We start from the raw sequence: 13,424 nt of genomic DNA, 5'->3' as shown, positions 1-13,424 counted from the left end.
CTTCACTGCACCCTGGCCTGGATTCACTGTACCTTCAATGATAATACCATCCGGTATCCGATAATACTATTTAGTAACAAAGGGGAATCATTGCCAAGTAGTAACTTGAGTTGTGAAAATGAATTAGTGAATAACTGTATAGTTCCATGACACACCATAATGTACAATAGCTGTAGTCAATGGCAATAAATTCACGATGCAACTGAAATAGCTTATAATTTAGTGAGTCTAAACATGTTGAGGCGCACAGCCAGACAGGTGGCTCCTGAAGCGTAGGTGATTTCTCTCAGCAAGCCACACCATTCCTTCTTGTCATCTTCATATCTGAAAAAACACATTTAGTTAGCTATTGCTTTAGAGTATAACATTTCACCCTAAATGTTCATGTGAAATTAGTTTTACATTTAACTTACTTCCACACATCTGTGATTTCTGAGGGAGAAAATTCTTTATTTTCCAACTGAATCATGGCAAACCCTCCAATGGCATATAGTGATCCTCCCATACTGAGCACATTGATGGAGCTTCTCTCCTGTAGGAATTCAGCCACCGTTTCCCACCTGCAGTAGTCAAACAAGAATTCTCAGGTTATTGGGGTTTGGTACATGTATTACATCTGTTACTTTCTGAACCATGTCTGTTTCTACAAGTGATCCCTTTGATAATAATATTCCTTGCATTTGATATAGCGCCTTATCACATTGTTGAGCAGTCTTAAAGCACTTCAGAGTATACTGCAAAGTGAATTGACTGTATATTTTGTGGGTGAAACATGGCAGTGAATTGCACACAGCATTGTCCCACAAACAGTCATGGATTGCACTTTCAGCTCAGTTGCTAATTAAGGTAAATTGAATTCTGCAGCTTCTACAATATCACAAGGCACAGACTTATGAGAATAATTAAAAATAAGTAACTAAGTACGACAAACATTTTTACAACTTTAAAGATTAAAGAACTAGAGCTGATGATAAAAATGTGATTTGCTTTATTCTCAAGGGTTTCACATGTCAGATAATGATAGGTTGTATATCAGGAATAACTGCTTAAAAGGTCTGCTAAGAGTATTTGATTAAAGTTTATTTGAAAACAAGCTCATCACCAAAGCTGCACAAAGACTGTTTTGATTTTGTTTTTACTCACTTGTTATTCAGGATGTCATAGGTCTCAGTTGCAGCTGTCAAGCCCTCATCAGTGACCCCTCCAACCACCCATATCTTGCCTTTATGCACAGCAGCTCCAAACATGGAACGAGCTGTCTTCATGGCTGCTAGCTCTCTCCACTCAGATTTCTTTGGGTTGTACACAAACAGCTTGCTCAAACATTTACTGTAGGGCACAACAGAATTATCATTAAAAATGTTGAAATACATCAATTTGGAAATAATCTATAACTTTGGGTGATATGATTAGTACTTACGTGTCGTCAGTTTTCCCACCAATAACATAGACTAATCCGTTGTATGAAACCACAGAATGACCATAAATTTTAAGTGGGAATGCTTTACAATCACTCCATTTCAGTGCTCTGAAAGAAAATAAATCCATCATTAAATCTGATACTGACTAATGTGCTTTGTGGATTAAGGTAATGTGTTTTTCACATTTAAGAATACTGACCTATAGTCCTGGCTTCATGAAAGATGTGAGCTAACCTTTAGCCAAAAGTGGGAAGGTTTTAGAAGATGATAAGAAAGATCAGTCTTACAAAAGGCAGAGAAACCGATTTCCATTACTAAGTCTAAATTTGTTAAATCCTATTGATAACTTGACGGCAAAACCAAACACAGATACAGTCTGCATTTGTGTCAAATACACTCCAATGATTGATGGGAAATCGATTGGTTTCTAACCAACTCCAGACAACTATGCCTTCGCTTGAGAAGAAAGGAGTCCTGTCCTCTGCCTCCAAGATGGAATTGTTAAATGTCACACTGAAGCAATCCAAAATCGGATTATATTGAAGTGTATGAACCCAACTGACTGATTCAAATCAGCAGAAGAACCTTAAATTTATTTAAAATGTAATCCTAAAAAGTTCCTGGTCTAACTGTTAAAGCTTCTAAGATTTCAAAACAACATCTGAGGAACCAGTCTTTTCCGCTCATCAACTATTGTATAATCCAAGCGCATATTCGCAGAAGAGACAAGTTTGATCCTGATTACAAGATTACTGACAATCATATAAAAGCTAATGGGAACCTAGGAAAATGAGAAGGTTCTGCATATCAATCACAATAATATGTGATCTGATTATCTGGAACATGAAAATACATCACTTCTTCCCAGATTTTTGCACAATCGAACCAGAATCCTGTCAGAATCTGTCCGTTAAAAGAGTTTTGAAAAGACAACGATTGAGGCGCTCCTGAACACTAACCCGTTTGAAGGGCGCTATATAAATGCAAGTTGTTGTTGTTGATCCGATTATAACTTGAGCAGCACCAAGAATCGGTCTTGTTGAGGCCTTGTTTTGCAAAGAACTGCTACACCTTCCAGTTTGATACTAACTCAAACTGCAGCCGAATACAGCGGTGAAACCTTTCAAACCGCCTCTGCAAACCATCTCCCAGACAGCGGGCATTGCCTCCAATGCTATCCCTTGGAAGAGTTAACTACCAGTTGCTGAACATAATTAAGTTAAGAACATGTAGCTCGCTGTGGGAAATCTCAAAATCTTTCTGTGTTCCCAACTGTTACCGGGATCAAGTTCTGATGCAGCTGTGCTCAGTTATCTGGTAGTGCTTATTCATCTAATATTCAAATGAGAAATGACTGTTGCACCGATACTATTCAACGAATATGAAAAAAAGAATAACTCTGCTTAATCGCAAACCATTTCTAACGAATGTGTGTATCTTCATACATGTTAACAGGCAATATTGCACGCAATAACGAGTTGTTCTACGCGCATATCAAAATGCTAACACATGGTTCGAAAGGAAACAGCATGAACGTACTTCAAGTCGTAGCACATGACTGAATCCAGAGACTCTTCACTTTGAAGATCTTTACCACAAATCACGTAAAGGTGATTCTCGGCTTCTCCCACGCTGAAGAGGATCCTGGCTGAAGGCAGTGGTGGTAAACCATTCCACTCACCGGAAATGCTGTCAAACTGAAGTATAAAACACGTGAATGTAAAATCCCCAAACTCTACAGTTCGATCTACATATATAGGTTGAGAGATCCAATGAGATGTTGGTGATGCCACATTTTACACATGTACTTTGTAGCATTAAAAATTATGTTCGGAGTTTGGCCGAGGGTTATTCACATATCTGTGAAAGCGTATTAGTTACACAATAGAAAACAAGAAAGGAGTAAATTGGGTTATGAAATATTCGTACATTCTATGTGAATGATTAACAAAATTGTTCACAAAAAATCTAATTTGGATTTCTCATCTTTTTTTAATTCTGACTGCAGGAAATAGTACGTTTCGATCTGTTGCAATTAAATTCTGAATTATAACAGTCAATTTACAATTTAACTTCAGAATTAGCAGGATTTACGTACCTGAAAAAAGTAAGAGTGGTAAGGGTGGTCTTTGATTTCTTCGTCAATATATAACCCACCAATAACAAAGATTCGGTTTTCCTTTGTCACTATACTGACATGGTTCTTGGGAATCTGATCATCCATGGCTGCCAGAAAGCACTGATTGAGGTTTGGATCATATGCCACTGCTGCTGTATCATTAACAAAGAAGATCATTTCTTTGACGAACATGCCATGTCTGGGAATGTCATTCAGGAAACCAGGGAGCAGATCCTCTTCCCCCACGTCGTTATTTGCTGAGTCGTCACCGGCCGCTCCTTTCTTATCGGCTTTTCCTTTGTCTTTGGTAGGCTCGGGAAGTTTCCCAGCAAAGGCATTCTTAATCATCTGCACCTTTTTCAACAGCTCGGGATCAGCCTTGATAATCGCGTCCTTCTCCACATGTTCCTTGATGTATTTCTCAGCCATAAGACGGAAACGAATGCAATCAAAGATCTCTCCCAAATGTTTCAACCTGTTCTCCTTGTCGGATTGGACCCACTTCATAACCGTTTCAAAGACCACCTCTTCCTTCTCTACATTTAAGGAGTCGCTTGCAATTAAGCTGACAAATTCGTGTAGGGCGAGCTGCATGAAATCATCTTCTTTAGAGATTTGTTCGAAACGATCTGAGGCGTACTCGCGAGCGGCCAAAGCAAGCCGTGGGCAGTCAAGGAGAAGTCCTAGTCTGAAGATGGCCAGACAGTTATTAACAGCCAGTCTTTTCTGAAGATATGTAACGCACATTGTGAACACCGACGGGATCTGAAACCGGCTGGCAACAGCGAAAATATGTTGCACGTTCTCATCATTCAGAATGATCTCAGAAGTATACAGGTATTTGAGGATCAGGTCCATTACATTCGGGTCAACATCTTCCAGAACCACCTCTTTCTTTTTCTCCTCCGTATTTTCCTCCGAAAAGAAATACTCACGGAAATAGGGGCTACAGGCTGCCAGGATTAGACGGTGGCATGGAAAAGCCTTGGTCCCGATTTTCAGAGAGCAGTCGACAAACTTGTTCTCATCCAGTAGTTCTTTCAGTCCATCCTGAAGCAGAGTGGTTTGGTAGAGCCGAGATTCTTCCCTTATGTCCTTTTGAGCGTCCATTCTGTGGATAGAGTGGGTGCTGGAAGTCACAGAGGGCAGGTGGTAGCCGCACTCAGGTCCTGGCTGAAAAAGGCAGATCAACGTGCTTTGCTCCACATTAAGTACTTGAAATTTAAGCCCACCAGCTAAATATAGAGAGACATCCTTGCACTTTGGAATTTAGGATTAGCCAATGGAGAAAGCAAACCTCAATTTGGCAGCTGCTTCAGACAGAAAGGAACAACTGTGCAGCTCTGATCGAATTGAGAGTGACAGGACCGGACAGGCAATAAGGACAGAAATAGCAATAGAAACGGTTACTAAGTAAATTACAATAACAACAAAATTACATTTATAGAGCGCCTTTCACGTCGGGAGGACGTCCCAAGGTGCAGCAGATACACTGATGTGTATACTGTAACTAACAATACACATTATTATATTACAATTATACACATCAGTCCAGCTAGTAGGTGATTCCAAGAAACATGAACATTTTACGTTGTAAAGCCTAATTTCTAAACAGTCAGAATTGTGAATGGCCACGTCAGACCTTACAGCTACCAAAGTTACTCACAAATCTCTTTGGGTGTTGATGAAAGACTAAAAGTGTTCTGAGGATTAATTTTAACATTTAAAATGTATTACTGTGTTACTTCAACAATCTCATGACAACTAAAACATGCATCAGGCTATTAGTCATCATGAAATGAAGTCCTCAGGTAATTATAGATTCACCATCTGCTTTTCAAATGTTAACACTTTTATATATTAAAGACCATAATATGTTTGAGTTGTAATTGTATTAATAATCAAAGACTTAATTACATAAAAATTCCATGGGAAATTATTACACTCCAACCTTGCCAGATTTTTAAAAAAAATATCAATGCTTGAAGCAATTCTAAGTTTAAAATAGAAGTCTTCAGGTTAACTGTACTAAATATTTTCTTTTAAGCAAATAAACGCCACAGGAAAATATCCTATAAAATATCTCAAAACAAAATTGAGAAAACTGAACAAAAATTGTTTAATATTATAAATCCACCAAAAAAACAATAGAGCATAATACTTTGAATTTTAAATTTAGGTGAATCATTCGCTTTCGTGTTGAATTTTAATTAAGTTGCTCAACATTAGCCCGAAAGCAGTGATCACTCCAGATCACGTTTAGCATCAAGCAGTTGATCAACTTTACTCTTAAGCATCCTAACAATGTAGAAAATGGCATTTATACAGAACCTTAAACATAACTATAAACTTATAAGACCATCCAGTCTAGAATATTGTTGGAAGACTACTATTAAACTCAAAGCACGAATGGACCATCTATTCTTAAGCAACATGAACTATGCAATTCAAAAGTTAGGAATGTATGTTTTTTTAAGCTCAAGTGTGTTGAGCAATGTAACCTGCAAAAGTAGCGCTTTTCAAATGATAAATAACAAAGATGACAAGGAATTTTGAAAATCAAAGACTTTATTCTTGAGAAGCAGCTTTACTGAGTGACACATCGCAAAACATAAGTCTCTTATAGAAACCCATAAAATAAATACAAAGGCGGTCTAAAAATTTAACCCATCACTTCCCACAATCCCTGAAGAGTGAATCCATCTTTCAGTTTCTCGACTGCAAGCCCAAGTTCTTCTGAATAGACAGGCTCACGGTCTTGTTCCTGATTAGAAAGCAAATATAAGTGAACGTTAAACTGATTTCAAAGCTATGCATACAAAGAACTATTTGCTAAATCACAGGAAATTAGTTACGGATTAATATAATATTTTAAGAAAAGAAAATTACCTTATTAGCATCTGCAAAGTAAGCCTGGAATAGAAAACAAAATATATTAAATCTACAAAAGTCAATGTTTTCCAATGTTAAAAATGTATTCGTCACTTTTTTTAAAAAACACAGTCCTTTGTACCCAAGAGATATTGCTGATTTAGGTAGAAAGTCCATGCCCACTTTAACATTTAGGGAAATAATTAACATGCATTGTGTCCTCAGAATGTATATTTTTTTAAAAATACATGAACTGAATCACTAACATTTTCAGCACTAATTCATGAATTTTTTATTATAATCAGTCATCAAAACAGCTTTGATTTTATATATAAATTACAAAAAACACAAATGAGATTTTAAATCCACCATTTTAATTCTTCTTTTCCAATGAATTAAATAATTTTTATTTCATTAACTCAGGGGAAGAAAGGCCGAAGATCAGATGTTTACTTTGACTTATATAACTAAAAATACTTCAGCGCAGTACACACCAACGTCACAATTACTCACTTTACCTCTGTCCTCATCACTGAAGGTCAGGTTCAGAACTTCAATGAAGCTAGTTAATCCTGGCACCAGACCAATGACTATTTCACGGACTGAGGTCAGGCAGCTAAAGATGTTCTGAAGTATGACAAGGCTGATAATTTGGATGGCTTGATTCATTGTTATTCCTATTTCTGACACGTATCATGTCAAAATATTCATTGCGGAGGTTTTTGTTTAAAGTTAAACTCACCACGAAAGCATCGTTTTGTTCATCGGGTTCAATTTCAACATCATCTTGAACTTGCTCGATTGTCAGCTCCTCAAGTGGTTGAGGCTGTTACAAAAAATCAAATCAGTCCAGACACCATTATTATACTAAAGACTTAGTACTTTAAGATAATAATAATCCTTGCATTTGATATACCACTTTTCACGTCTTCTAGTCATCTCAAAGCCCTTCAGAGAATATACTGTAAAGTGAATTGATTGTATATTGGTGGGCGAAACGCGACAGCAATTTCGCCCAGCAGTGTCCCACAAACAGTGGTGGATTGAAGTGACCAATTTATTATAGGTTTTTTTTCTTGAGGGATTATTATCAGTCAGGAAGTAAGGAAACTTGCCCAAGGTTTTGCCCTGCCGGGAATTGAACCCAGGTTTCTCACTTGTGAGGTGAGTGTTCTAACTACTGAGCTACAGGACTCTAATAATGAATGATTATTCAGTTATTTAAATTCAATTTTATAGGTTCCTTCCAGTAATGACTAAAATCAGTCCCAAGAACAAAATCGTCCATGATCACATACTGCAAGAAATTATTTTTTTTACTCCTCTGGATCTTGCTGCTGAACCTGACTTTCCTGGTTCTCATTTTACTTCTAGATTAACACTGAGATTATATTTAACCTGAGGGTCAAATAGAATGTTTCAATGACTGAGTACAAGTCATTGTTTCAGAAAAAATAATCAGATCAGACGGGATCCAGAAGGCAACTAGTCCATCTCCACACTTTTAGACCAGGTAGTTGCCACCTAAGATCATCCTAATCCTTAGATGACCATGAATATTCATAGTAAACATTTCTCTTATAAACATCAGAAGATTTCCAAAAAATCTCAAATCAATGAGAAAATGCCTTGCCCTTAAATGCTATTCTTCTTTGATTCTCCTTGAGCCTGAAGATAGATCTTCTGAGATGCTATACTGGATTCTACAACCAACTAACGGATTTAGATTTCCGTCCCCTCTCCTCATGAAATTAATATAGTACTGCATATTCTACTGGAACCTTTAGTTTATAAAAATGTTTTCAAAAAGCAGTGATTTATTGAAGATTTGGAATTTGTACTAACATTTATATGTAGTTTATATAGGTTAAACGATTACCTTTTCTTCCATTTCGTACTCTACTCCAAAGATAGGGCTGGCAGAGTAAACTTTGTGCAATGAATTTATCTCCTTTACGGCCGCTTGAAGTTTCTCCACCGGGTCAATTTTAAAACCAAGCACATAACCACCACTCTAAACATAACAAAATTACTACATTAATATCACGCTGTTTTTCTGCACAGACTAAGCCAAACAAATTTATTTTTGCTTTTTCCACGCTATATAATTTTTCCAAAGAGGACAAGATTATTAAGTATTGTTTACCTATTACACAAGGCAAAGATTCTTAATACAATTTATATAAAGGTAAAATAACTTAAATAGCTTTGTTATTGAATAATGTGATTAGCATCTTATTAAAATGTTTTTTTTCAAACTTGAAAGACATTCAGTTTACCTGTTGTGAACTTTCTATTACAAGTGCTAGCCCAAACTTTGAATCCCGGATTTTTATTGAACGCTGCAATGAAACAAGAGCAAACTTCATACTGTACATATAACAGAAGTTGTCCAAATATGTATATTAATGAAACCATATTCAAAATGATGCAACATTCAACAATATTGCCCTAATACAATTCAAGTCATAAAAATCATGGCGATATAAATATTCTTCTGGGTGTTCAGGTCATGGCGCTATACCGAGTGCACTATAATAGGATTCCACAGTATAAAACATGATGAAAATCGTTGCAAAGCATAGATTATCGGACATTACAAACTTACAATTTGTAGATAGGGAATGCTGACATTGAAACTGTCATTCATGTTTGCATGCCACACTATTCGAACATTTGTGATGAAAAAGGTTCCCAAATTGCCCTGCGGAAAGGGAAATCGAGGAATAATTAAAAGTAGACAACCTTAAATGGCACCAAACTTAAGTTAACAAGGTCTTTTCCAGACTTCTCTTAAAAAATCAATTTCCTAACTACTATATATTGTTTTCTCCCATGTAGACACACGTTCCTGAAAAGAAATAGGATACTAGACATACCTGATCACTAGACAGATTCCAGACACCATTAATTTTGTCATAAACTTGTTCCTGAGGCAAAAGTCTCAACTGCTTGTTTTGAATGAGAGCTCCTCTTAATTTCAGATCTCTGTAGATTTTGGATGTCTCGTACGCTCTGTAACAAAATATTTAATTTGAGGAAATGAGAATTTAATGAAACCCATCATGAAGTTGTTAATTTTTTTGCATACGAAGCTGGCTGTATCCGTAGGGGTTTGCGGTTTGAAGGGAAATGTGGGAGAAGTCACAGGTATGGAAATTGGACCATACCTCTTCATACCACCCAACATTTCCACTTTCTAAACCGTGAAGCAATTAAACAAAACCCTTATCTGCGAGTGTGGGAAATGGCTAGGCTGTGTGCCCACATTCGCGAGATCGGTTTGAATTTCCTGTATTAACCTTGAGAGAGATCGGCGTGTGTGGACACACAGGGCAGCCGCTTCCCTGTTCCGATTGAATTGGAGTGTGAATGAAAATACACCATTTTGTCTGGACTTCTATGAGCAAAACCCCAAAATCAAAACGCCAGCCACTTCTTGTCGTATTTGTGTGGAGATGCCACTTAATTGGAAAGCTAATATTGTAATATTCACTAGTTAGCAACAACAATTTGCCTTTATGTAGCATCCTTCACGTGGGGTAGCATCTCGCTGCGTATAAATTTAATTTAGTCACATGTAATGTAATCCTACCTGTGCACAGCAATGACAGAGGTGAATAATCGAGGACTTCCAGGGATCACGCTGGTAAAGATAAATTCAAATCGTGTGTTGTTGCATTTAGTAAGGATGTAAAGAGCTTCAGTTTGACCTCGAAGTTTCTGGAAAAAAACCCACTCATTTTGAAATACTTTGGTGCTGGTGGGGGGAAGAGTTCTCCAAGGTTAAACACAATTACCCATTCAAATCAGGTAGCTTGCAACTTGCACTCAATTTTTTAATATAGAATTCTACTAAAGTAAGTAGTGAGTACAAATGTGGCTGTTCAGAGGTTACTTTATGCTTAGCCACTGCAGTAAAAGTACTTGGTCTGTGGAAAATTGCTGCTGCAATCCTCAAACCTCCAAATAAATTTACACCTGCCAAATAATAAAAATTGTAGAAGTATACAATCCACTATGTTCAAATAACCGACTTTCTAACCTTACCGAGTTAGCAGTTCGGGTTGTTATGCTTAAGATGCAGTTAAAGCCAACAGCTGAAAGAGAAATGCGACAACATTAAATTAGAAAAGGATATACAAAACTAGCTGTATATAAATAATACAAATTGGTAAGGCGTTGTACATAGCTACTAACATGGGTCTTAGGGTTAGGGTTAGGCATGTTGTTAACTGTAGTACACTCTCCAACATACTGCACTATGGAGGAAATTCATGCAATCAGTGGTCAGATTCATTTCATGGTAAACAAATGAACTACAGTAACCAAACTCGCCTGATGGGAGTTTTACTTACATAAATTAACACGTGGAAGAGCCAGTGAGTGCCAAATAATTCGCAAATTTGTCACAAGCAGTCGACCTGTAAAAGTAAATTGTCGGTGGTTTTAAAAACAGCTTCTTAAATAAAAACAAAACAAAAGTGTAGTTGAACAATGATCGACCAGCCTCAACAATAGGCTTGATAAAACACGTTGAAAGTTGACAAGCTAATGGCCAACGGGTAGAACGCTCCGCGCTGGACAAGCTGCAGGAAACTGTACAGTTTATCTTTACCAGTACACCAATGTGCACCATCTCGTCCCTTGATGCCTGGACCTCTGCTCACTTACGCCTGTTTTCCCCAGGCACAAGCAAGTGGGGTTGCACTTTTCCCTTAGATAAAGGTATAATTGAAGAACAAGTGCTAATAAATATATACACACATATATATATATATATCGCAAAAATAGATGTTTGCTGCAAAAAAACGTAAACTTCCAAAAGTATGAATCACTCTCTACCTCTGTCTCCATTATTTCCTTTCGTATCTTCAATGGAATCCAAACAGTCGATCAAGACTTCTCCAGGTCTCACCTTCATCTGTCTAAACAGAAAACACGTCGTGTTACCATCGGGTTCGCCTGCAACGTCTAAGCGCTCTGGGGCGCTATCCTGTCTTTTCGACCGCGCCTTGGGTCATCTTCCTCCCCGCCCCCCCCTCCCCCCCCTCAGCCCCACCGGCTCGGCGCCGGTGATCCGTTACCGCGAAGCGCTCCCGAGACGCCGCCCGGCGTGGAGGGCGCCGCGTAACCCAAGTCGCCGTCGGGTCTCGACGCGAGTCGTTGCACCCGAGCGAATGGGGGGGAAACGAAACCCCACACGCCCTCCCTTCGCTCGCTTCGACGTCTCGCCTCGACCCCCCCCGAGGCAGGATGCCAGGATCACCGCGGTTAAGGTTGGCGTCGCTGTCGTCGTTGTCGTGATTTATTCTCAGTCGGGGCTTCGCTTCCGACCCCTTGAAAAGGAAGTGGGGGGTCGATGGCGCCCTCTGGTGGGGGTGATCCGGCACGACACGGACATCAATCACTCCCCACTCCCCTCCCCTCCCCTCCCCACCCCCCCCCCACCCCTCAGTGCCCGTTTCGAGACGCTGTGCGTTAAATAGATTCAACAACAACAACAACAACCACCACCACCGCATCTTATGGCGCCCTAAAGCCAGACGCCATTTTAGGCTCTGGCCATCACCTCATGAACCCACAGTGACTGCCCCTCGGGGGGAGGGCCGGGCCGGGCCGGGGGGGGGAGGGCCGGGGGGAGGGGGGGAGAAGGGGGTGGAGGTGAGGCCACTGCAAACCGTCACCCAGACCGCACTCACTGAAGAGAGATGTCGAATCTGACGTCTCTGTCCTCCCAGCAGCGTCCAACACCGACGCCATGGCCCCCGGCCCCGGGCTCCGGCCATCACATCACCATGGCAACCGGCCGGCAGGCAGCGACACCCCCCCCGGGCCGGCCAGGGAACCGCCGCTCACCGCGCCGACAGCGCCTCCGCTGGCCGGGCAGGGAACTGCAGCCCGCCGGAGGTTGCAGCGCCGCCACCGCCCTGGGGGCGGGATGTGGCGCTGCCGCTGACCGCAACGACGCCGCCTCCACTGGCTGGATCTGGTACTGCAGGTGGCCACCGGTTGCGCTGCCTCCAGGGAACCGCAAACGGCCCCCAATGACCGACCGACTGCGGACGGTGGTTTTCGCCCAAAAGTACGCAGTCACTACACTTCACGGTATATCTTGCGAAGCGCCTTGGAGACGCCTCGACAGCGGGATCAGGCGCTGCATCAAACACAAGGATTATTGTTATTATTATAGCAACTATCCCTGGAGGGGCGGGGGTGGGGGGGTGTTGGCGGGGGCGGGGGTGGGGTTGGAGGCGGGGACGGAGGTGGGGGCGAGGTAGGGGTGGGGTGGGTGGGGGGCGGGGGGGAGGCGGGGACTGAGGTGGGGCGGAGGTGGGGCGGAAGTAGGGGTGGGGTGGGGTTGCGGTGGTGGGGGTGGGGGCGGGGCGGGTGGGGGCGGGGGTGGTGTGGGGGCGGGGAGCGGGGGTGGGGGGTGGGGCGGGGGTGTATGCGGGGTGGGGGTCGGGGCCCGGGCCGGGCGGGGGGCAGAGGTAAGGGCGGGGTCCCGGGGGCGGGGTGGGGGTGGGGGGCCGGGGGCGGGGTGGGGGGGGCCGGGGGCGGGGGGTGGGGGTGGGGCCCGGGGCGGGGTGGGGGTGTCCCAGGTACTATGTTTGGCAACGGAATGTGAACGTCATGTCATTCCTCTGTGACAGTCTTGGTCGTCCAGTTCCTGAGCCTTAAGTCATGGATACAAATAATAATAAAATAATAATAATAATATAATAATAATAAACCCGGCACTTGATACAGCACAAATGGTTCAGTTGCAGTCCACGGGTTACAGACCACCTGTACAGGGCGGCTGGACATGAAATAGCTTTTTCGAATAGTAAAGCTTTGTAACTGAATAAAAAAAATAGATAAATAGGATTTAATCTGATCAGGGGTTTGATTTACATACACCCAGTTATTTGCTTGTCGATCTCATTGCTGATCGTTGCAAGCAACCGCAACTGGCTCTGGACAATTTGACTAGCATGTAGAGTGATTGTACAGGTATTCAAAAGAGATGA

At 41.3% G+C, this 13,424-nt stretch overlaps 2 protein-coding genes across 2 annotated transcripts; both read right to left on the bottom strand.

The window, feature by feature from the left end:
* Nucleotides 1-203: 203 nt before the first annotated feature.
* LOC103176441 (kelch-like protein 41) lies at nt 204-4,741 on the bottom strand. Its single transcript, XM_007889981.2, has 6 exons — nt 3,520-4,741; nt 2,961-3,118; nt 1,421-1,528; nt 1,144-1,329; nt 414-560; nt 204-324 (listed from the first exon to the last, which is right to left on the bottom strand). Exons 1-6 carry the CDS (start codon nt 4,648-4,650, stop codon nt 213-215), a joined length of 1,842 nt encoding a protein of 613 aa, XP_007888172.1. The 5' UTR covers nt 4,651-4,741; the 3' UTR covers nt 204-212.
* Nucleotides 4,742-6,090: 1,349 nt separating this feature from the next.
* On the bottom strand, nt 6,091-12,259 carry LOC121849377 (Bardet-Biedl syndrome 5 protein homolog). Its single transcript, XM_042336011.1, is given in 13 exon segments — nt 6,091-6,304; nt 6,430-6,453; nt 7,154-7,237; nt 8,291-8,425; nt 8,691-8,753; nt 9,020-9,115; nt 9,291-9,426; nt 10,007-10,134; nt 10,462-10,511; nt 10,770-10,835; nt 11,257-11,339; nt 12,114-12,153; nt 12,156-12,259. Coding segments are annotated over 13 exon segments (1,026 nt in total). The 5' UTR covers nt 12,175-12,259; the 3' UTR covers nt 6,091-6,202.
* Between the last annotated feature and the right edge of the window lie 1,165 nt (nt 12,260-13,424).

This window comes from Callorhinchus milii, unplaced genomic scaffold (genome assembly GCF_018977255.1).
Source record: "Callorhinchus milii isolate IMCB2004 unplaced genomic scaffold, IMCB_Cmil_1.0 Scaffold6, whole genome shotgun sequence".
NCBI classification, from domain to species: domain Eukaryota; kingdom Metazoa; phylum Chordata; class Chondrichthyes; order Chimaeriformes; family Callorhinchidae; genus Callorhinchus; species Callorhinchus milii.
Note: the sequence above shows the minus strand (reverse complement) of the source record. Positions and strands in the feature narration are given on the sequence as shown.

Coding starts and splice junctions, on each gene's coding strand:
- LOC103176441 (XM_007889981.2), bottom strand. CDS start 4,650: ATGGACGCTCAAAAGGACATAAGGGAAGAATCTCGGCTCTACCAAACC. Junction 3,119..3,519: donor ACCACTCTTACTTTTTTCAG/GTACGTAAATCC, acceptor TTTATACTTCAG/TTTGACAGCATTTCCGGTGA. Junction 561..1,143: donor TATGACATCCTGAATAACAA/GTGAGTAAAAAC, acceptor TGACTACTGCAG/GTGGGAAACGGTGGCTGAAT.